Source organism: Spinacia oleracea, chromosome 4, assembly GCF_020520425.1.
Source record: "Spinacia oleracea cultivar Varoflay chromosome 4, BTI_SOV_V1, whole genome shotgun sequence".
In the NCBI taxonomy this organism is placed as follows: domain Eukaryota; kingdom Viridiplantae; phylum Streptophyta; class Magnoliopsida; order Caryophyllales; family Amaranthaceae; genus Spinacia; species Spinacia oleracea.
Genome location: NC_079490.1, coordinates 144,861,031 through 144,886,304, shown reverse-complemented (window position 1 = coordinate 144,886,304; position 25,274 = coordinate 144,861,031). Strand labels below are relative to the sequence as shown.

Here is a 25,274-nt window from a genome sequence, read left to right as displayed (position 1 = left end):
ACCTTAATATCGTAGACTAAATTACCAATTATGGTCTGAGATATGCCACAATATTGTACGATAACCGTAAGATGATAACCATTCTCCTGCTTAAGCTGAGTAAGAACTTGAATACATCCTCCTTCACAACTGTTTCTCCATTGTTTAGTTGCAGGTGAGTAGTAGTGTACTTCATGGGCTTTTCATCTATTATAGATTGAATGCAATTGAATAGAACCCATCTTTATTGTTGATGAATGTATTTTTTCACAGTATTTGTTGAATGTATTTTTTCATAGAAAATGGAAAAATTAAGGCAATCTCATATTCTCATTTATATCGACAACCAAAAAAATCAAAATTATGCTTACCCATTCCTTAAAAAAAATAAAAAAAATATGCTTACCCATAATGCAAATTTGCAGACCCATCCCTCTTCGATCAATTGCCTGGGTATAAAATCAAATAAGGACAAGAATAAGAATTGTTGTGATGGAGGAAATTAAAGCAAAGAAAATATATCCTCGCATAAATTTGGTGTGGTTATTTATATGATAAGTAATCGAGTTCATAACCCCCACAAACTCATGTTGTTTCATCTTCATCCTATTATTGAACTTGAACGGTTTCATACAACTCAGACAATCGATCTTTTTCCCAATAATGGAATTAATGTTTCCCATTATATTGATTGAAACTGTCAAATTAAAATTGGAAATAGGAAGATGGAAATTTAATTGATTAATTTGGTCAATTGAATGTGAAATTGAATATGAACCAATTAATTTATTGGTTGGTAAATAAATTTTAAATGTGTTGGAAGAGAAGAGGAAGAGGAAGAGGAAGAGGAAGAGGGGAGGCTGATGATAACTCAATTAGTGTAGGAAAACTGAGGAGGAAGATGAAGCGTTGAAGAGAAGTGAAGTAGAGAAAAGAGGAAAGTGAGACACGTGGATTAATAAGGAGAGAGATATGAGATGAGTGGTTTGAGTTTTTAAATACTAGGTATAGATGTTAGCCTTTATTTTGTTCTTTGTTAATTATCTACCGTAAATTAACAATTTATTTTTTTTTTCAAAAAAATAATTACACCAACGATATTCTTATAATTTCATCTATAAATAGAGTCCAATATTGATATACTTTTTCACCCTTAAAATGTTACCCTTCTCTTTTTCATTGTAAAATCAATTTACATAGTATTTACATATAAAAATACTTTGTAATTATGGATCTTAATATCCTAATTACGGAAATGGTTCCTCTTAAAATAATCCAAACTATGGATTTTTCAATTCTCCAAATTTACTAAGTAATTTTTCTTTTGATCCAAATAACCTTAACAATGGCATTAGTTTTATTAATTAACTAGCTTTTGAGCCCGTTCATAGAACGGGCTGTTGTATAGTGGTTGTTCAGTCTTTTGAAGTTTTGATTAGGTGAGTACTTCTGATTTTTGGTGATATATGAATTAAATAGAGGTGTAATTTGAAGGTTGGAAAAATATAAAAATTATATGTTGAATAAATATTGGATGTTAAAGGGGTGGAGTGGAAGAGACTAATGAATATATTAGACTATTAATAACTTGATGTTGAATAAAGAAAATGGAGTGGAAGAGGCATTAGAAGTTGTAAATCATATAAACAATAAAGAAAAATTGAAAAAAAAACAAAACAAAGTGATGGATGAAAGGAGAGATGTCACATGGCTTCTAATAATGAGATGTAACATGACTTCTAATAATGAGATGCCACATGGCTTCTAATAATCTATGGTGTTCCTTTTTAAATACTAGGTATAAATTATATAAGTTCAATAACTAGAAATAATTAGTACGGAGTAAGACATAAGAGAGAATAAATGGTGGGGTATGGATAAAATTAGGAGAGAGAGTGGTGGACAACCTCACCATTGTAGAAAAATAAAGGAGGTGACTCATAATAGTAACTTAAGGTAGTGGAAAGTGATGTGGACGATGATGTGGAAGAGAGATAAGATCGTGTATGGTTGTGAGTAGAGGTGTTCATTAGCAGGTAGTTGAAAAGTTGCCCCATGACCCGACCTGCAAAAATCGGGTACCCGGTTAGCGGGCACCCGATTATCCCGGGACGGGTCATAGGGTACCCGGTTTTTTTTTTATTTAGGATGATTCTTATCGACGAAATTTAAAAAACAGGAAAAAAATTAAAAAAAACTTAATGACATTTTCAGATCTAGAAACTTGATAGGAGTACATTAGAAAGATAATACAAAACGACAAGTTATAAAAGACAAAAGTATAATTCTGCAGGACCTCCATTAGCATTAAGGTGGAAAGCATCAAGTTGTAATATACAATGTAAAAAGATGCAATTTGCAATCTTGCGAAGCAAATTACTCCAACCATTATAGGCTAAAAGTGGTTATCAACTAACGAAATAAATCATACAAACTACAAAGAAAGATGAGGTTGGATCTGGAATTTGTAAGGTGCGATGACTCGGTGGAAACCTCTGCCGACGATATATGGTGAGCTTTAGTGGTGTTCTTGTTGGTAGAATGGTGAGTGTAGGAGAGAGATACACATTGTCTCAAAAATCACTAAAGATGTTTATTTATTGTAATTAAAAATTCAGAAATGAAGAAGAGTAGTTCATTTATAGGATTTGAGGCCGAGAGATGAGGGGATTTGATGCACTTGCCCTCTTACTACTTTGCTAGTAGTAGAGGCCAGATCTGGAGAAGATAGAGAAAACTCAAAAGAGAGAGGCAGATGAACAATGAAAGGTTGCAAAGAAACAAAACAGCAAAAAAACACTACATTTCCTTCCAAATTTCTACACTAACGCTAAAAGGAAATAGAAAAAAGAAAAAGTTAACGGGTTTTCGGGTACCCGTTTCCCACAAACACTGCCCCATGACCCGACCCGGTTACACAGTCCTTTTTCCGATTTTCAAAAAAAATCTGTAAATTACCCGACTCCTTTGTAACGGGTTAGCGGGTTTAACGGGTCGGGTCAAGCGGGTCGGGTAATTTTGAACACCCCTAGTTGTGAGTATGTATGGTAGTGACTTACCACTACTCATGCTCTAAAGTTCCAAAAGCATGTCCATACACTATTTTTATACTCCATCTGTTTCTAAATAAGCGTCCACTATTTTATTTAGAGTGTTTCGTAATAAGTGTCCTGTTTATTTTTGGACATACACTTTTCCTACTTTTTTTATAAATCACGATTGATTTTTCTTATACATTCTACAACTTTTACCACTTTTTCATCCCCACATCCACTTTTATTTGCACTTTATCAATAAACAATTATCTACTTTATTTCTTCCCTAAAAAAACACTTCCAATCATTATTTTTCTTACACACTTTTCAGTTTTCTTAGTTATTGTGAATTATCTCAAAGTAGATACTTATTTTGGAGCGGAGCTGCGGAGGGAATATGATTTAGTACTTCGTAGGTAAATAAGGTACTCCATAGATTTGTACGGAGTATTTAATTTGAAGTTAACTTTAAAAAACTTTGGAAAATTTCCAAATTACTACCTAGTTTGTTTGTTAGTTTGTGAATTACCTACATCTTTAAAAGTTGTAAATTACTATCTACATATTTCATTATTGATGCAAATTACTACCTATTTGTCATTTAATCTATTTTCTCTCTAATTAGTCAACTAATAACACTATAATTACCCCAATTATATATTAATTATTTAAAATTAAAATCACCTAAACTCAAAAAACCCACAAATTAAAAAATTGAGCCATAAAAAAAAAAAACAGATTATGTGTTCTTCCAGTTCTTCCTCTCTGTGTTCTTCTTCCCTAAAAATGCTTGCTGCTTTATTTCTACTACTTCTTTTAAATCCTTTCGAACAGGAGAGCTACCCCTTCTTTTCGTATGAATTCGACAAGGAGACCTTTTGTCCCCTTATCTTTTCCTTTCCTGTATGGATATATTTGGGCGAATGCTTACTTTGGGGAGAGATATAAAGTTGTTTCAGGGTATCAAACCGGTTCATCGGTGGCCATGTTCTCACATTTATTTTTCGCCGACAACGCGATGATCTTTTTCAAAGCAAGTCATGAATCTTGTGCAAATGTCTACTCTATTCTGGTTAGGTTATGTACTATTTTAGTGCAACAACTTAATCTTAAGAAAACTTTGTCACATTCAACCCAAATACATCAATCGAGAACCAGGACTCTTATAAAGCAACAATGTGAATGCAACAAGTGAATCATTTTAAGGTACACTTGCCAATTGATGTTATGGGGAAAAAGTCTAGACATTTTCACTTCCTTGTTGACAAGGTTGCAAATCTACTCACTTCTTGGAATGTAATTCCAATGTCTCAACAACAGAAACTGGTTTTGATAAATTCAGTGATTATTGCTATGATTTTTAACATTTTGAACTGTCTAGAAATTCCAATTGGTATAGCAAACAAGATCGACTCCATGATTGTAACTTTCTTCTGGGCAAAATAAGGTGTTAAAGGAATGCATAAGGTCTGAAGAAATATAATCCATTTACCAAAAGGTATGGGGGGGGTTTGGGGATTAGAAAAGTATCTACAATTCTGCTTTTTGATGAAACAGGCATGGCAAATCCAGCATAATCCTCGATAATTGATTTCGAAAGTATATCAAGAAAGAGGGATGTCATCTTTATGTTCAGGAATTCATTGCCAAATCAACAGACGTGTTTCATGGGTTTTAAAGGTATTAGGAAGGTAGAAAATCTTCTTGTTCAAGGATATGTGTGAAAGATTGGTTCGGGGTCCACTATTGTAGCAGGGCGGGATAAATGGGTTGAGGGTCGAGTCCCAATTTTCTCTTCTCATGTAATGTTGGCTGAAGCGAAATATCCGACAATTAGCAATTACCGTGTCGTTGGGATGTAGAAAGAGTGAGGCAAGATTTAGAGTGGTCATGCACAAGGGATATTTTATCCACACAAATTCCAGTGGAGATGAAATCCGACCGACTAATTTGTCCAAAACACCAACCAGGTAGGTTCACTGTAAAACTGGGTTACAATTATTTGTGAAGTTTACGTGACATAATTCTTTAAAAGGAAACTCCACAATATTCCATGGATTTCTTCACAATATTGTGGTCTCTTAATATTCCTCCAAAATGGAAACTTTTTTGTAGGAGAATTTTTTTTTGGGGGTTTAGCGGTGTGTGCTACGCTTCTTCGGCATGGTATACAGAATGATGTCAGATGCTCGCACTGTGTGGCACGTACATGAAGAGGATATGCAACATTTGTTTTGCATGTGCCCGTTGGAAAAACAGGTCCGGATGAGTGGATCCTTGGGGATTCATTCAAATTTCGATGAGAACTTTTTGAAAATATATGATTTTGTACACTTTCTCAATTAAAACTTAAATCAACACCTATCAGTTATAAGATCAATTTTTCATAAGTTGGTTTAACAAATTTCACCCACTATGCCACCGTTATACGTAATAATAAGTTTTAAAGCAAGAAAATTACCAGTAGATACGAGCAAATATTGCAAGACGAAGTAGAGTTTTAAGCTGAAATCTCTTTGATTAAGTCAATATTCCTCCGTAAACAACAATTGAAGGTTGTTTTTTCTCCTGCTACTCCAAACAGTAAACGAGTATCTAACGTCATTCCGTATGACCATAGGCAATATGTTAGGTTATGATACATATGAATAAACATAAATCATGCGGAAAAACCATAAAGTCAGGAAACATATTATTTACACATAATCATATAGCATAATTTAGGTGCATACACTTTGTAGCGTGCCCTCCCTAGCTGCGCCCGAACCGAACAAGAACAAGTCTTTAGGACTCCAAGTGTCGTCCCTTCGTAGATAGTCCACAGCACGTCCGGATCCGCCTTAAGCTTGACCAACTAGAATTGCCCTTAAGGTTACTAGGAATTTCGGCTATTTGGGTTGCAAGTGTTAGGCTGATTTTGCTTAAAAACCTTACCTTTGAATACTTCAATTGTATCTATAAATTGTGACCCTAGACACCTATTTATAGAGATATGGAAAAGGAATTATAATCCTACTAGGATATGGATTTATTAATTAGAATCCTACTAGAACTCTAAATAATAAATTTAATATTTTAGGATTAGGATTTAATCAATGCACGAATTCCAATAGGATTAGGATTCGTTACGAACACGAGTGTCGCACGACCACGAGCATCGCACCACCCGCGCAGGCCTTGCGACCCACACGAGCAGTCGCTGCTCGCAGCCCACGAGCACGCTCAGCGCGCGACCAACGGCCTTGCTGGGCCTGGCCTTGCGCTGGGCCTGGCGAGGCTGTGGCCTTCGTGTTGGGCGCTTGGCTTGCTAGGCGTGGGCCTGGCTTCGTGCTGGGCCTTCGTCTAGCAAGCCTCGTCCGATGCTAATTCGTACGATGCGCTTCCGATTAAATTCCCGGTTCCGGAATTCATTTCCGATACGAACAATATTTAATATTTCCGATTCCGGAATTAATTTCCTTTTCCAACAAATATTTAATATTTCCGTTTCCGGAATTATTTTCCGATTCCGATAATATTTCCGATTCTGACAATATTTCCGTTTCCGGCAATATTTCAGATTCCGGCAATATTTCCATTTCCGATAATATTTTCCGACACGTACCATGTTTCCGTTTCCGGCAACATCTACGACTTGGATAATATTTATATTTCCGATACGATCCATATTTCCGTTTCCGGCAATATCATCGTTTCCGGAGTATTCATTTCTTGCTTGTGACGATCTCAGCTCCCACTGAAACCAAGATCCGTCGATTCCGAATATCCATAGATGGAGTATTTAATTCCATTAAATACTTGATCCGTTTACGTACTATTTGTGTGACCCTACGGGTTCAGTCAAGAGTAAGCTGTGGATTAATATAATTAATTCCACTTGAACTGAAGCGGCCTCTAGCTAGGCATTCAGCTCACTTGATCTCACTGAATTATTAACTTGTCAATTAATACTGAATCGCATTTATTAGACTTAATGTTAAATGCATACTTGGACCAAGGGCACTATTTCCTTCAGTCTCCCACTTGTCCTTAGGGACAAGTGTGCATTTCCTAATTCCTTCGTCGCTCGATGCTTGCTCTTGAACATAAGGTAAGAGTTGTAATCCTTATTATGTCCAGAGGTGTTTCTCGGTTTCAGAGTTCAACTGATCAAATAAAACAGATAATCATAGCCTATGATTCATCTGAGCACGGCCATGCATTTTACAGTTTCTAGCTCTCCGAGTGGCCTTGTACAACTTTCAGCATCTCATCCCGATTTATGGGAGGACAATCCCAATCTTGCGATCTTGAGATTAGACTTCGTTTGATAGGTGATTACCTGAGCGTTGCCTTTATAGCCTCCTTTTACGGTGCGACGGTTGGTCAACGTCAAAGTAACCAGTTCTCAAACAAGTAATCTCAAATCACTCAGGTATTGAGGATTTAGTGTCTAATAATTTTAATGAAATTTACTTATGACAGATTTTCATCTCTTACAGTAAAGTTTCATAGGTCTGTCCGATACTAGTCTTCCCAAAGTAAGTATTTATGCAAATGATTATGACATTGCCATATCCACATAGTTCAAGAAACAGACCTACTAGTCATCTTGCATTCTAGTCGTCTAACGTTTTTTATGCGTCCAATTTTATAGAAAACTCCGATCAGGGACCATTTTCAACCTTTGACATTCAAGTTCACTTGATAGACATTTCTTAGTCACATGACTGGTCCTGACAGTCTATCTTGAATATATCGTCAAATTGAAGGGACTCATCATTTAATAAACCACAAATTAAATGGAAAAATGAATTCTATTCATTTATTGTGAATGATTAACCAATAATGTTTTACAAAGAATTAAACTCTAAAACTTTAAAACATTAAATAAGGACATCAAAGCCATTCTCCAATATGCTTGATTCCCATAGCTGCAGTGTGCGAGTTGTGCTTCGCCTGCGGCAGAGGTTTAGTCAATGAATCTGAGATGTTGTCATCAGTTCCAATCTTGCTTATCTCGACTTCTTTTCTTTCAACGAACTCTCGTAGAAGGTGAAATCTACGAAGTACATGCTTGACTCTTTGGTGGTGTCTAGGCTCCTTTGCCTGTGCAATAGCTCCGTTATTATCACAATATAGGGCTATTGGTCCTTTAATGGAGGGGACTACACCAAGTTCGCCTATGAACTTCCTTAGCCATATAGCTTCCTTTGCTGCTTCATGTGCAGCAATGTACTCCGCTTCAGTTGTAGAATCCGCAATGGTGCTTTGCTTAGCAATTTTCCAGCTTACTGCACCTCTGTTGAGGCAGAAGACAAACCCAGACTGTGATCTGAAATCATCCTTGTCGGTTTGGAAACTTGCGTCCGTATAGCCTTTAACAATTAATTCATCATCTCCACCATAGACCAGGAAGTCATCTTTCTGCCTTTTCAGGTACTTCAGAATGTTCTTGGCAGCAGTCCAATGTGCCTCTCCTGGGTCTGACTGGTATCTGCTCGTAGCACTGAGTGCATACGCAACATCCGGGCGTGTACATATCATATCATACATTATTGAACCAATCAATGATGCATATGGAATCCCATTCATTCGTCTACGCTCATCAAGTGTTTTTGGGCACTGAGTCTTGCTTAGAGTCATTCCATGAGACATGGGTAGGTAGCCTCGCTTGGAGTTTGCCATCTTGAACCTATCAAGCACCTTATTGATATAAGTGCTTTGACTAAGTCCAATCATCCTTTTAGATCTATCTCTATAAATCTTGATGCCCAATATGTACTGTGCTTCTCCTAGATCCTTCATCGAAAAATATTTCCCAAGCCAAATCTTGACAGAGTTCAACATAGGAATGTCATTTCCGATAAGTAATATATTGTCGACATATAATACTAGAAAAGCAATTTTGCTCCCACTGACCTTCTTGTATACACAAGATTCGTCTGCGTTCTTGATGAAACCAAAGTCACTGACTGCTTCATCAAAACGTATATTCCATTTCCTTGATGCTTGCTTCAATCCGTAGATTGATTTCTTTAGCTTGCATACCCTTTTAGTATTCTTTGGATCCTCAAAACCCTCAGGCTGTGTCATAAACACAGTTTCTATTAAAACGCCGTTTAAGAAAGCGGTTTTGACATCCATCTGCCATATTTCGTAATCGTAATATGCAGCGATTGCTAACATTATCCGAATAGACTTTAGCATTGCAACTGGTGAAAAGGTTTCATCGTAATCCACACCGTGGACTTGCCTGTAACCTTTTGCAACCAATCTAGCTTTGAAAACTTCGAGTTTCCCATCCTTGTCCTTTTTCAGTTTGAAAACCCATTTGCTTCCTATGGCTTGGTAGCCATCTGGCAAATCGACCAAATCCCATACTTGGTTTTCTAACATGGAGTCTAATTCAGATTGCATGGCTTCTTGCCATTGCTTGGAGCTAGGGCTCTTCATAGCTTGTTTGTAAGTCGCAGGTTCATCACTTTCAAGTAATAGAACGTCATAGCTCTCGTTCGTCAAAATACCTAAGTACCTTTCCGGTTGAGATCTATATCTCTGCGATCTACGCGGGGTTACATCTCTAGATTGACCATGATTCTCACCAGGTACTTCTAAAGATCTCTGAGTTTCATCCTGAATGTCATCTTGAGCATTCTCTAGAGTTTGTTGTTCGACTCGAATTTCTTCGAGGTCTACTTTTCTCCCACTTGTCATTTTGGAAATGTGATCCTTTTCCAAAAAGATACCATCTCGAGCAAAAAACACCTTGTTCTCAGATGTATTGTAGAAGTAATACCCCTTTGTTTCCTTTGGATAGCCCACAAGGATACATTTGTCAGATTTTGGATGAAGTTTGTCTGAAATTAATCGCTTGACGTATACTTCACATCCCCAAATCTTAAGAAAAGACACATTTGGAGGCTTTCCAAACCATAACTCATATGGAGTCTTTTCAACAGCTTTAGACGGAGCTCTATTTATAGTGAGTGCAGCTGTATTTAGTGCATGTCCCCAAAATTCTATTGGAAGTTCGGCTTGACCCATCATTGACCTAACCATGTCTAGCAAGGTTCTGTTTCTCCGTTCCGACACACCGTTCCATTGTGGTGTTCCAGGAGGAGTCAATTCTGATAGAATTCCACATTCTTTCAGATGGTCATCAAATTCATAGCTCAAATATTCACCGCCTCTATCAGACCGCAGTGCTTTAATCTTCTTGCCTAATTGATTCTCTACTTCACTCTGAAATTCCTTGAATTTGTCAAAGGATTCAGACTTATGCTTCATTAGGTAGACATAACCATATCTACTGAAGTCATCAGTGAAAGTGATAAAGTAGCTGAAACCACCTCTAGCATTTGTACTCATTGGTCCACATACATCTGTATGGATTAAACCCAATAGTTCATTTGCTCTTTCTCCAACTTTAGAGAAAGGTTGCTTTGTCATTTTGCCAAGTAAACATGATTCGCACTTACCATAATCCTCTAAGTCAAATGGTTCTAGAATTCCTTCCTTTTGAAGTCTTTCTATGCGTTTCAGGTTAATATGGTCTAATCGACAATGCCACAGATAGGTGAAATATGAATCATCCTTTTTGGCCATTTTGGTATTTATGTTATAAACTTGTTTGTCGTGATCTAATAAATAAAGTCCATTGACTAATCTAGCAGATCCATAAAACATCTCTTTAAAATAAAACGAGCAACTATTGTCTTTTATTAAAAAGGAAAATCCCTTAGAATCTAAGCAAGAAACAGAAATGATGTTTTTAGTAAGACTTGGAACATGGAAACACTCTTCCAGTTCCAAAACTAGCCCAGAGGGCAACGACAAATAATAAGTTCCTACAGCTAATGCAGCAATCCGTGCTCCATTTCCCACTCGTAGGTCGACTTCACCCTTGCTTAACTTTCTACTTCTTCTTAGTCCCTGTGGATTGGAATATAAGTGTGAGCCACAACCTGTATCTAATACCAAAGAAGTTGAATTAGCAAGTATACAGTCTATAACGAAAATACCTGAAGATGGAACGACTGTTCCGTTCTTCTGATCTTCCTTTAGCTTCAAGAAATCTCTCTTCCAATGCCCCTTCTTCTTGCAGTAGAAGCATTCGGATTCAGAAGTGGGTTGACTGACCTTCCTCTTTTCAGATTTGGCGCCAGCTGGTTGCTTAGTTTGGCTGGCCTTGTTGCCACCTTTCTTAGCATTCCTCTTCCTTTTAGATTTCTTGAACTTGCCCCCACGCACCATAAGCACATCTTGCTTATCACTTTTGAGCGTCTTTTCAGCGGTCTTCAGCATACCGTGAAGCTCAGTGAGCGTTTTGTCCAGACTATTCATACTGTAGTTCAGTTTGAACTGATCATACCCGCTATGAAGAGAATGGAGGATGGTGTCTATAGCCATTTCCTGAGAGAATTGTTGATCCAGCCGACTCATATTCTCAATGAGTCCAATCATTTTGAGAACATGTGGACTTACGGGCTCGCCTTTCTTAAGCTTGGTCTCAAGAATTTGCCTATGAGTCTCGAATCTTTCGACTCGAGCCAGATCTTGGAACATGTTCTTTAACTCACTGATGATCGTGAAAGCATCTGAGTTGATGAACGTTTTCTGCAGATCTGCACTCATGGTTGCGAGCATTAGACATTTCACATCCTTGTTGGCATCAATCCAACGATTGAGGGCTGCCTGAGTGACCCCGTCGCTTGCGGCTTCGGGCATCGCCTCTTCCAGGACATACTCCTTTTCTTCCTGCATAAGAACTATTTGCAAGTTCCTTTGCCAGTCAAGGAAGTTTTTCGCGTTCAACTTCTCCTTTTCGAGAATTGACCGAATGTTGAATGAATTGTTGTTCGCCATAGTTAAAACTACAATTGAAAAGAATAAACAAATAAATAACCATTCACAGTTTCTCTTAATAAACTTAAATTCTAGCATACATGCATAATTCAATGTTCATTAAGCATTTTATTCAAGTTATGTGTTCCGGCAGGTGTGAATAAAATGATTCCAAGACCCTAAAACCATTGAAGAATTAAGCACATTATGTATTTTGATTCAATTCTAAAACATTTTAGGTAAGCAAAAACCTTTTGCTAATAGTCTAGAAACTACTCTTGGTTGATAGGTACGTCTAAGAACTTATTAGGTAAACCTATCGTTTTTGCCACGACATAAAATGACTCTTTACTTATATCGTTGAGTTTCACCAAAACTAACATGTACTCACAATTATTTGTGTACCTTACCCCTTTAGGACCAATAAGTAACACCTCGCTGAGCGAAAACTATTACTAGATTGATGTAAAGGATATCCAAGTAAGTGTTTATTTTGGCATGGCACCTTTTAACTCAAATTTTAAGTTTGGAACTAAGGCTCTTACTATGTTGGTTAGATTTTAAGTGAACTAAAATCCTTAATCATGCAACATAATCAAGCCACAATCTCATGCATAATTAAGACATATTTAAAGCAATAAATAACTTAAAGCATGCATAAGATAAATGTGATCTAGTATGGCCCGACTTCATCTTGAAGCTTCAACTTCAAAGTCCATCATGAAAATGGATTGAAAACTCCATCTTGAATTTCACCGTGGGAGGCGCCATTTTCTTCAAATAGGATAAGCTATAATTAAACTAATTACAACTATTTGATGGTACGCAGACCATATTTAAATTGAAAAACAAATTTGGTGCATTAGACCAATTACATTCAAATTAATGGTACGCAAACCATATTTTCTATCCTATTTGGGCCATACTAGTCACTCCATAACCTGCAAAACAGTAAATATACAATATATACCATTCATCCATTCATTATCATGAATGGCCCATGCACATAGCTGGTTAGTGCATCACATAAATATTTGCAGCAATTAATCAAGGGCACCAATAATCTACCAATTATTGAGTCCTTATTAATTCTAATCAAGTTGTTTAACCTTAAAGGATTTGTAGACCTAATCAAGAGTTTATGACTAAAAATGCTCCCACTTAAACCAATAAATTCATATGCTTTACTAATTTTAAACATAAAAATGTATTTCTAGTTTAACCGGAAACATACAAATTTAACTAAAATTTAAACCTCATATAAATTTATAATCGAATCCATTAATTTAATTTATTTCAATTGAATTAAACGAATTTAAATTAATTCAAGGTTTAATTTTAGTAAAATAATTAGTATAAATAAAATTAAAAATAATTATAATATTCAAAATTAAAATCCGAGAAAACAATTTAAATTATTAATTTTAAAATTAATTAAAATTATTTCCGAACTGAAAATTCAAAATTAAATTCGAAACGACTCAATCGAGACACGACGAGGCACTTGGGCTTGCGCCCAAGCCCCATCGAGTGCACGAGGCTTAGCGCCCCTTGATTGTTCGTATAGCAACACGCAAGCAACCACACGCAACGCAGCACTGCAGGCCACGCTGCGCGCGCGCTTGCTCGCTCATCGCGTCTGCAGGCCACACGCAACGCAACACTGCAGGCCACGCTGCGCGCGCCCGCTTGCTCGTCGCCTTGCGTCTGCTTGCTTGCTGGGCGTGGCAGCGCACGCTGTGGCGCAGCACGCTTGCTGCCCACACGCGTCTGCCACTGGCTTGCACCTTGCCCTTCGCCCTTTCCCACTCGCCCACATGCGCACAGCACTCGACACAGGGCAGCGTGTTGCCTTGTGCTCGTGTGTCATGGCCCTTGCTCGTTGCATCGTACCGCATGGGCGACGAGCTCCTTGCTCGTCGTCGCATGCCCGCACTATACAACACCCCTTAAGGGTAAAACGCAGAGTCCATTGCTTTGTGCGTGCAAGTTTTATGAGCAAATTGCATAAAAATTAAAACTTTTATTTCCAAAATTAATGACAAATTAATAAATCATATTAATTTCATAATTTTAGGGCGAAAAATCGAAAATTTATTAATCAATTAATTTCCGATTAACATGGATTCAAATCTAGGTCATAAAAATTTAAAATTTAACACAAATTAACAATTTTTATGGTGGTTTTTAATCATGGGTACCTAATTAAATTATTAATTAATTATGAAAATCAAATCAATTCTAAATTATTCGAATTTCAACAAATTAATCATAATTACAAATTAGGTTGTATAATTAACAAGCATAGGCATTCAATCTTGTTAAACATATATTGTAGGTCAATCAACGATTCAAGATTTATCAACAAGAATCGCAAATATTTAATTTAACATCTTAAATTTACAAACTTTTGCGTTCGAAAAACTAAAACCTCCGAAAAGTCATAGTTAGGCTTCGAATTTGGGAATTCTGGGTTTCGGCAAAAAATATTGTTTTTGTCAAAATTTTAGAATGCCTTTTACATTCGGAATTGACACAAAAATCACTCGATTTGGTTGAGTAACGAACATTCTGCCGAAAAAACTGCGTACATATAATTAAATAAACGCAATTTGCAATTAATTAACAATTACGAAAATTAATCACCCCTTTTAATTCCTTGCAAATTTGTAATATTTAACCATGTTTATGCAATTTAGATTATGAAAATAATAAGAGGCTCGTGATACCACTGTTAGGTTATGATACATATGAATAAACATAAATCATGCGAAAAAACCATAAAGCCAGGAAACATATTATTTACACATAATCATATAGCATAATTTAGGTGCATACACTTTGTAGCGTGCCCTCCCTAGCTGCGCCCGAACCGAACAAGAACAAGTCTTTAGGACTCCAAGTGTCGTCCCTCCGTAGATAGTCCACAGCACGTCCGGATCCGCCTTAAGCTTGACCAACTAGAATCGCCCTTAAGGTTACTAGGAATTTCGGCTATTTGGGTTGCAAGTGTTAGGCTGATTTTGCTTAAAAACCTTACCTTTGAATACTTCAATTGTATCTATAAATTGTGACCCTATGCACCTATTTATAGAGATATGGAAAAGGAATTATAATCCTACTAGGATATGGATTTATTAATTAGAATCCTACTAGAACTCTAAATAATAAATTTAATCTTTTAGGATTAGGATTTAATTAATGCACGAATTCCAATAGGATTAGGATTCGTTACGAACACGAGTGTCGCACGACCACGAGCATCGCACGACCACGAGCATCGCACCACCCGCGCAGGCCTTGCGGCCCACACGAGCAGTCGCTGCTCGCAGCCCACGAGCACGCTCAGCGCGCGCGCCAACGGCCATGCTGGGCCTGGCCTTGCACTGGGCCTGGCGAGGCTGTGGCCTTCGTGTTGGGCGCTTGGCTTGCTGGGCGTGGGCCTGGCTTCGTGATGGGCCTTCGTCTAGCAAGCCTCGTCCGATGCTAATTCGTACGATGCGCTTCCGATTAAATTCCCGGTTCCGGAATTCATTTCCGATACGAACAATATTTAATATTTCCGATTCCGGAATTAATTTCCGTTTCAAACAAATATTTAATATTTCCTTTTCCGAAATTATTTTCCGATTCCGATAATATTTCCGATTCTGACAATATTTCCGTTTCCGGCAATATTTCAGATTCCGGCAATATTTCCATTTCCGATAATATTTTCCGATACGTACCATGTTTCCGTTTCCGGCAACATCTACGACTTGGATAATATTTATATTTCCGATACGATCCATATTTCCGTTTCCGGCAATATCATCGTTTCCGGAGTATTCATTTCTTGCTTGTGACGATCTCAGCTCCCACTGAAACCAAGATCCGTCGATTCCGAATATCCATAGATGGAGAATTTAATTCCATTAAATACTTGATCCGTTTACGTACTATTTGTGTGACCCTACGAGTTCAGTCAAGAGTAAGTTGTGGATTAATATAATTAATTCCACTTGAACTGAAGCGGCCTCTAGCTAGGCATTCAGCTCACTTGATCTCACTGAATTATTAACTTGTCATTTGATACTGAACCGCATTTATTAGAATTAATGTTAAATGCATACTTGGACCAAGGGCATTATTTCCTTCACAATACATAGCAAGGTTTAACAACAAGCTTATCTAAGGCATCAACAATGCCACTAAGACCCCAATTGGGGCACACATACTTTAGGCTCGCCGCCTAACTTATCTAACGACATCAACAATGCCGCTAAGACCACAATTGGGGCACACATACCTTAGGCTCGCCGCCTAACTTATATAACGGCATCAACAATGCCGCTAAGACCCCAATTGGGGCACACATACCATCCTAACTTATCTAACGACATCAACAATGCGGTTAAGACTCCAATTGGGGCAAACATAGTCTACCATCACCATTTGTGACGTCATACAACATAACTTTGGTTCATTACCTAATGTCACGGACGACATCACACTAAAATAATCGCAACAAACATTCAAGTTTAGGGGCAATCATATTGATTGATTGACTCTCGTCAATCAACAACATCGAATAAACTTGAATCTTTTCCATGAAGGAACTCAAAACCTATTCGTAGACATCCTTGACATCGAACGTACACCAATACTTCTTGATAAAAACAATGTTGTGCCTTAACTTGCCACAACTTATGATGTGATACCTCTCAGTATACGTCTTATGCCTCTCAGGGACTAGTTGAGTCACTTAGGATATTTTCAAACGCGATTTTGTAACACCCCGAAAATTCTCTCTTTTCTAAAGTAACCTTTTAATATAGCACGTAGAGAATTATCAAGGCATTATCGCCCGTGTGAAAACGTATCGGCTTATTCAGAATTTTGCAGCGGAAAAAGTTTATAAATAATCAACTTGCAGAATTAACTCCAAAACTAACCAACGAAAACAAAGTCAACGTAACCAATTCAACATAGTTTAAAGTCCACTTAAAACAAACCAAATCCAACTTAGAATGTTAGAACTAAACTACAAGCTCTCCAATCTCGAACCTAATGATGCATCATCTTCAAACCTGTAGATGGACAATGCTTATTGATCCTTAGAGACTGCTCACCAAAATGGGTTATCACAGGATCAATAAGGCATAGCCATGATCAACATACACAAACAAAGCACGTAATCAGCAAAGCTGAGTACTACATAATAAATTAATAATAATCCTAACATGATTCTATTAAACGAATAATCCTAACATGATACTAATACATATAAGTAAGGTCAACCAAAACATATTAACTTGAAGATCACATCTGACTAGACTAGAATTTTATAGCATTAATATTATTTTAATTAGAATAGTCAATGGACCGAGTCGTCTAACTAGAAGCCTTCACTAAGGAAGACGAGGTACGGGCGCGACTCCGTAACCCCAGTGACCTACGATATCGAGGAACCTTTTAAATAAAATAGAACACGCTGATCAATCCGGTCCCAGAAAAGGCCATGGGCTACCACCATGAACCTCAACTCCTGATTGTCCGTCACTTCAGACGCGCACAGTCTAAAGCTATTGCTATCCGGTTTCACTTTACATGATTTACCAATTAACACTGTTATGACTCATCAACAACATGAATAGTATAATCAACAAATAATCGCAACTTCTTTTATCTTAGGATTAAACAAATGATCACGCAACATTCAATCTAAGATTAATTCCAACTTTAATTCAATCAATCCTTAACCAATGGTCAAACTACCTTGCATGCATAAAATATCAACGTACCAAATAAGGCCCACGGTCCTAATAAAGTAGTGAAATATTAAAAGGGAACATCGATCAATCATGATCCATACCAATATATAAATAATATAAAGTTCCTAAATCAATCATGCTTGCATAAATCAATCATGCCAACATAATATAAATCTCATAATAAAATTATATGCTCAACATATTAATCCAAGGGCATCGAACATGCAATTCCCGAAATAATCAAGTCATACATGATTTCAACAAAGTTTCCATTCATAGAATCACATCCACAAACACATAGGTATGTACATACCTTGTGTAAAAAAATTGCAAGACCAGTTTAATAATTCAAAAGCCGCCTACGGAGAATTATCCACCTAAAAACAACCAATATAGATTCATATCAATTCACATTGAATTTTCAGCAATATTAGGGTGCTTCAAACTCTTCCTAAACATAGATAGAACCTTCCCCAATATCAAAACTTAACTACTTGACCTCCTAGCATATTGATTACTACACTAATGATCACCAATTATCATAAACTTCAATAAACATGCCCTTTACAAATTTCCAGCAATATAAGGTGATTTAAAACTACTCCAAAATATATTCAACATGCTTAAAATCATAAAAACCATGACTTTAATAACCTATAATCATCCTACCATGATTTAAAACTGTTAAAACCTTAAAAATTCATGCTTTAAATAATTAAAACCCTTATTTCAATTCAATTACATATTCTGAACATTAAATTATTAATTATGTAAAATATATAATATAAAATTCATAACTTAATAATAAAAAATATAAATTTCATTCAAGAAACATAAATTAAATTATTAAAACATAACTAAACATTAATTAGTTTTAAGGGTTTAAGAATTAACCAAAAAAAGAGAGAGAAAGAGCTGGCCGACGAACAAGGGGCGGCGATAGCAGGCAAGGAGGCGCGGTAGCGGGATCTAGGCGGTCGCGGAGGCTAGACACCGTAGCCGGTGGCGTAGGTGGGTGGTGGTGCTGGTTGCGTGCGAAAGAAGAAAGCAAAGAGGAGGAGACGAAAGCGACGGCCTGACTGCAGCGATGGCTAGTATGGTGAAGCAAGGGAATGGTACAACATCAGCGACCAGGTGGTGGTGGTGGTTGTGAGAGAAGCACGATTAGGGAGGAGAGAGAGATGGTGTTTGCGAAGGCGAAGGAAGAGAAGAAGAGAGGTCGGCGACTAGGTAGTGGTGCTGGGCAGTCGGCGTAGCGCGGTTGGTGGCTGACGGCAAGGACGGATGGTGGGGGTTGGTGTTCGGCGGAATTGAGAAGAGAGGGAGGAGTTCTTTTACGTGAAAGAGAGAGGGGAAGCAAAATAACGTACGTGAGTTGTGAGTTTGAGAGGAGAGAGATTTAATTGTGTGGGTAAACTTTTGGGTTTTGAGGGGTTTATTTGGGGCTTAGGTATTTTAATTGGGCTAAGATTATGATTCCTTTTCTAATTTTAAAAGTGTTCGAGTCCGAATCCGATTAGAAATACTTTTCCAAAACTGAAGTGTTTCTATGTTTCAAATCGTTTTCGAATTATGATTCTAAAAATGTTTGATTTCATAAATTATTAAAATATTTATAATGCATTTAAATAAAATAAATAAATATATATATATATATATATATATATATATATATATATATATATTTATTATATATATATATATATTTATTACCAAAATTAACCAATTTCATTTAAATATAATTAATTATACGCTAAAATATATTAATGAGCTTTATAAATTTACTGGGGATTACAAATTTACCTTGTAAAAAGATAAGACCCCCTTTGAGGGGCAAATGATGTGGCAAAAAATAGTTGGACGTCGTGTCCTGATGATAGCTTGACACGTGTCCTCCATAATGCCAAATCAGCGAACACTCAAGTTGTCTTGCCAATGTGGCACCATTCAACGTTTTCCAAACATAGTAGAGTATTCACTTATTAATAGGCCCAAGACCCAACATGGCAATACATACTATGTATCACATCTGATGTGATACTTGTCATTCCAAGAATGATCAGCCAATCATAGGCTTTCTCCATTAGGGTTTCCCCTAATTTGAAGCCTTATAAATACACCCATTTTCCATGCAAAAAGGGGGGCATGTTTTCTTTCTCCTTAATAGATTACACATTACAAAGCAACATAACTCTGCCTTCTCTCTAAACTTTCCCTATTTTCTCTCTCTCTAGACATTGCTTTCCCTCTCTAGCAAATACTTACTTAAGCATAGGAGAGAATATTCCTACGGGAATATTCTTGTTAATTTGTAGCTTGTAGGAAGATCGTGTCAGCGCATACTTGATACCTCCGTGCAAAGGGTGACACGTCAGCACCAACAAAGTTACCACAACAACAACAATTCAACCTCCGGGGTTCTGGAAAGTTGAAATTTGAAAACACATTGAAGGCCCGACCGACTTTCGACTACATATTGACACCCTCTAGAAAAAGGACACATGTTGGCGGGTGCGGGATGGTATTTGACAAGAAGTGCAAACAAGTTAGGAAATCCAATGCAAGGTTGCGATTGGGGCATGTCACACTTTGCATCTCATTCAGAGAGTCTAGCATGCTTATATGGAATGGAATGAGATTTAGCTCACTCCATACACTCGCTTTTCATTTTATCTGACTCCTCTATCATGGTTACATCCTTGCAGAAGCAGCAAGTGCAAGACTTTCATCAATAATGGACAATTGAGCGGATTCAGACCTTTGGCAGATTCTTCAATCGATGTGTCATATACAAGGTAGATCATGACCAAGTCCAACAAGCGCATGACTGTGCGAAGATCGACATACAAGAACATTGTCTTTCTGCAATATTCGCAAGGGAGTCAGGTTAGTCTGTGTCATTTTTTGTTTTTTTTTCCTTTATTGCTACTTTCTTTTCTTAGTTTTACTTTCATCTGTTCTCTCGAGGTCAAAAAAAATAAAATAAAAAAAATCAATTGAACAAATAACGCCCTGTCCTAAAAGCAACGCAAAACCAAAAAGATTGGAAGAAGAGTCAAATGATTCGGCCAATCCTTATCGTCCTTACGCAATCCCAAGATTCTCAGACTTGTAAAGTCAATAGTTGACTTTACAATCATGAAATAATCCCCCCATACTTTAATATCCTTGTTTTTTTCCCTTTACCGCTCTTAAGTCTTAACCCATGCCACCCAGCCAATAATCAATCACATAAATCTTCTTGATTTCTTTCACATTTATGCGAATTTCAACTCTGAATATTCTCCTATTCTCATGGAAATGAAAATGCTAAAATTTTAAGAAATTATTAAAAGGGGAGTAAGAGAAAGTTTGCATAGTTTTGTTAATTGGGGATAATTTTCTCCAATTTTTCCCAACTTCAAAAGAAATTGAAATGGGTCTGTTTCGAGGTCTTTCTCAAATTGGTTCAACTTTCTGTGTTTTTTATGTTCTGGGTTTGATTTTGAACCAAGCATTGATTTGTCATGGAGGAACAACAAGTAATTTTGTCAGAGAAGTTGAGAAATCCATTGATATGCCTCTTGATAGTGATGTCTTCTCTGTTCCTCCAGGCTACAATGCTCCTCAACAGGTTTGTTTCTTTCTCTCCTCTCTATGATGTAGACGAAATACGATCCCCTGTCTCGATACCACCCTGAAAACTTCACCAACTAAACTCGCTTTGTCTATGATTTAATTGATGCCGATTTAGCTATTTGTCAGTTCAATTTTATCTTTAATCCAAATTTTGCATCTTTTTACTGAAATAAATTCTGGGTATGCCATGATTTTGGGTGGAATATATCCCATTTTCTTGTTCTTGTGGGTTTTGAGTTGAAATTTTGAAATTTGTTTTTGTGGGGGTGTGTGAAGGTTCATATTACTCAAGGTGATCATGAAGGAAAAGCAATGATTGTTTCATGGGTAACAATGGAGGAACCAGGTTCTGATAAGGTTGTGTACTGGAGAGAGAAAAGCAAGGATAAGAGATCAGCTAAGGGCAAAATGTCAAAGTACAAGTATCATAACTATACTTCTGGGTATATTCATCACTGTACCCTCAGGAATTTGAAGGTTAGATTTTGAAGTTGGTTCTTTTATTCAGTACTTCTGTATGTATTAGAAATTGGTTCAACTTTTAGTGTCTGCTACCTGTTTGTAAATATATGCTTGCTGAGAGTCTTGAATCACTAACAGTATTACCTAATTCGCTAATCTTGCGTATTTTTAAGGCAAATTGGTACGGTGTAACATTTTTGGTGTCTAATGCTATCTGTCTGTAAATATCCTTGCTGAGAATCTGTGTTTGGTTATTTCATATCACTACTAATAAACTGCAAGCCTTGTTGAATGCTTCTTTATATTTGACTTGGGAGTATAATTGGTACATTAATCATCATGTTGTTTGTTATGTTTTGCAGTATGACACGAAATATTACTATGAAGTAGGTGTTGGACAAACTCCAAGAACATTCTGGTTCAAGACTCCGCCTAAAGTCGGTCCTGATGTCCCTTACACTTTTGGTCTTATAGGTAAGTTCTTTGTGATTCACAATATTCACGAAACTCGGAGGTTAGTTTTTTAATGTTAGATTTCCTTTTCCCTAATCTAACTAGGTAAGCCATATTTGCAGGTGATCTAGGACAAAGTTATGATTCAAACTCTACTCTAACTCATTATGAACAAAACCCGGTCAAAGGGCAAGCTGTTTTGTTTGTTGGAGATCTTTCATATGCTGATAACTACCCTAACCATGATAATAGAAGATGGGATTCTTGGGCCAGATTTGTTGAGAGAAGTGTTGCCTACCAGCCTTGGATTTGGACTGCAGGGAATCATGAGATTGATTTTGCTCCTGAAATTGTATATACTTGAACCCTTTGTTTTCCCTTAAATTTATTCTTTGGATAACCAAACAAGTTAAGGAAAGTAGTCTACTAGGAACCAGTTTTCTTGCATCTTTAGTTTCTATATTCTTTATAACTTGCCTTCAGTTTGCATCCTGCTAAATTATACAATGTCACTTATAGTCAGCTATTTTATCACAGGGTGAAACAAAGCCTTTCAAGCCGTTTAAGAACCGGTATCGCACACCTTATAGAGCATCAAACAGTACAGCTCCTTTTTGGTACTCAATCAAGAGAGGCCCTGCTTACATAATTGTTTTATCAACATACTCTGCATATGGTAAATCCCTTAATCTCAGCTATGATTTAAATGTTAATGGATTTCGAAAAGTCTGAAGCTTGAACTTCATTTGTAATTATAATATTTGTCAGACAATAATATTGGTTATACTGTCTGTAAACAAGGGTAATAGTACTTGCTAATTTGTCCCAAAATATCAGAATAATGCTTGAACAAAACAGGTCACTCTGCATATTACACTTGTCGGTACTTGCCTCATCTAAGGACCCCCTTTAAACTTCAAAGCATATTGCTTACTATGACTAATTGGTATTTGGAGAATAGGACAGCTTTCTTTCTGTTTAGCCACTATAATTATCATACATGTGAATTATACATGGTGATTTCTCCACAGGAAAGTACACCCCACAGTATAAATGGCTCGAAGAGGAGCTGCCAAAGGTTGACAGGAGTGAGACTCCTTGGCTAATAGTTCTGGTGCATTCCCCATGGTACAATAGCTACAATTACCATTACATGGAAGGAGAGTCAATGAGAGTCATGTATGAGCCCTGGTTTGTCGAACACAAAGTTGATATCGTCTTTGCTGGTCATGTTCATGCTTATGAGAGATCTGTAAGTTCAACTTACTTTACTTACATGAGGCTTTGTTCTTCTCACCTGAAAACTACTTATTTGAATTTCTGAAACATAATGCAGAAACGTATATCAAATATCGGATACACCATTGTCAATGGCGAATGCAGACCAGTTGAAGACCAATCTGCACCTGTTTATATAACAATTGGAGATGGAGGAAATCTAGAAGGTTTAGCAACAAAGTAAGACAACTACACCGCCTTATGTTGTGATTAAGAACCAATCCTTATTCCCTCCCCTCTTTTCTGTGGCCCTAACATTTAATTTATAAATCTGCAGTATGACTCAACCACAGCCGTTTTACTCAGCTTTTCGAGAAGCCAGCTTCGGACATGCCATTCTTGATATTAAGAATCGGACTCATGCTTTCTATAGTTGGCACCGTAACCAAGATGGTTCAGCTGTGAAAGCAGATTCAATGTGGTTTTTCAATAGATTCTGGCATCCTGTTGCTGAAACTTCTAGCGCTGTCATTTAGTACTATTGTTTTTAAACATATTGCCAGTAAATCTCATTTTCTTTTCAATATCTCTGTTGTCTATTTGTGCACTTTGCTATCATAAGGTTTATATATAATGGTTTCAAGTGAGATGTAAAATTACAGATCTAGTACTTGGTGATGAACAAAACAAATGTAAAAAAGAGTAGCCATTATTGGCATAAGGTACAACAACTGAGTCTACACCTACATACGAAGTATCATTTTAAACGATATGGTTCAGTTAAAATCTGCTGGAGGGGGGTCATTGAGATCCCAACTGAATGGTTTTTTCTGGTCAAAATTCCTGGTTTTCTCAACGGCTAAGAGTGCTTGTACAATAACAAACATCCCATCATGATTATGATCCTTCAATTGTGGAGTTTGAGATCCCTTGTGAATGTGAAGCATATGTGCGAGTAAGCCATTTGGTCTCCACCTCCACAACCTTTTCTTCCGGCACCTTTTCGTTAGACGGGTTGAGCTTCCGTCTTCTGAGAGTGTTGCTGAAGATAGGAGCTTAAGGTTCAAGGCTGTCAAGGGGAAAGAAGCAGCTGCAGGTATGTTATTATTGTGGTGCTTAGAATTAGAAGCATGTTTGTTGGTATGTGATGATATGGATTTTGATGATGATTCATCCCCATAAGTAACTTGGTTCGAGTTGGAAGTGCGTTGGAGGGAAGAGTCTAGCCAGCTTGCCATGCTGAATTCAGATTTGTAGCAATTAGTTGAATCTAGCTACTCTGGATAATCCTAGGCTAATGATTTTGGTTGTTGCATTGCATGTAGGAAAATGAACTTCTACCAGATTACTAATCAACACATTATGGTTTTTACTAAGGTCATTTGTCACCCATTGGGTGTATTTCTATGGTTAGTCAAATGAGGGGGTGGAATGGTGTTCGGTGACCATGGCTGATGGTCTGACGAACATGGTGGTGAAAGTGGTGGCCCGTGGACCGTGGTGGTTGTACACTTATACGGGGGATTTAGTCAAATGAGGGGGTGGAATGGTGTTCGGTGACCATGGCTGATGGTCTGACGAACATGGTGGTGAAAGTGGTGGCCCGTGGACCGTGGTGGTTGTACACTTATACGGGGGATGAAAAAGAGGAGGCAAATTAAGACAACTACGGAGTATATAACTTTGGCAAAATTTCAATCAAAGAATAAGAATTTTGTATTTTTGTTGCATTTAATTATGGATCGGGAAGGACAAATTGCCTATTTATAGAGTTCATTAGAGGCCATTGCCGCGTTAGCTCTGACATGAGAACTCAAGTACTCCGTAGTAATATGTAAGGGCGTTCCTTAAATACCCTTAAAAGTTACTCCCTCCGTCCCTTAATACTCGCACCGGTTTGACCGGTGCGGAGTTTAATACATTTAAATTG

General features: G+C 37.2%; 1 protein-coding gene across 1 annotated transcript; it reads left to right on the top strand.

The window, feature by feature from the left end:
• The first annotated feature begins 20,736 nt into the window (after positions 1–20,736).
• Positions 20,737–24,011, top strand: LOC110796322 (purple acid phosphatase 2). Its single transcript, XM_022001382.2, has 8 exons — positions 20,737–21,206; positions 21,488–21,688; positions 22,036–22,147; positions 22,249–22,478; positions 22,664–22,802; positions 23,158–23,378; positions 23,463–23,584; positions 23,682–24,011. Exons 1-8 carry the CDS (start codon positions 21,009–21,011, stop codon positions 23,878–23,880), a joined length of 1,422 nt encoding a protein of 473 aa, XP_021857074.1. The 5' UTR covers positions 20,737–21,008; the 3' UTR covers positions 23,881–24,011.
• The last annotated feature ends 1,263 nt before the right edge of the window (positions 24,012–25,274 follow it).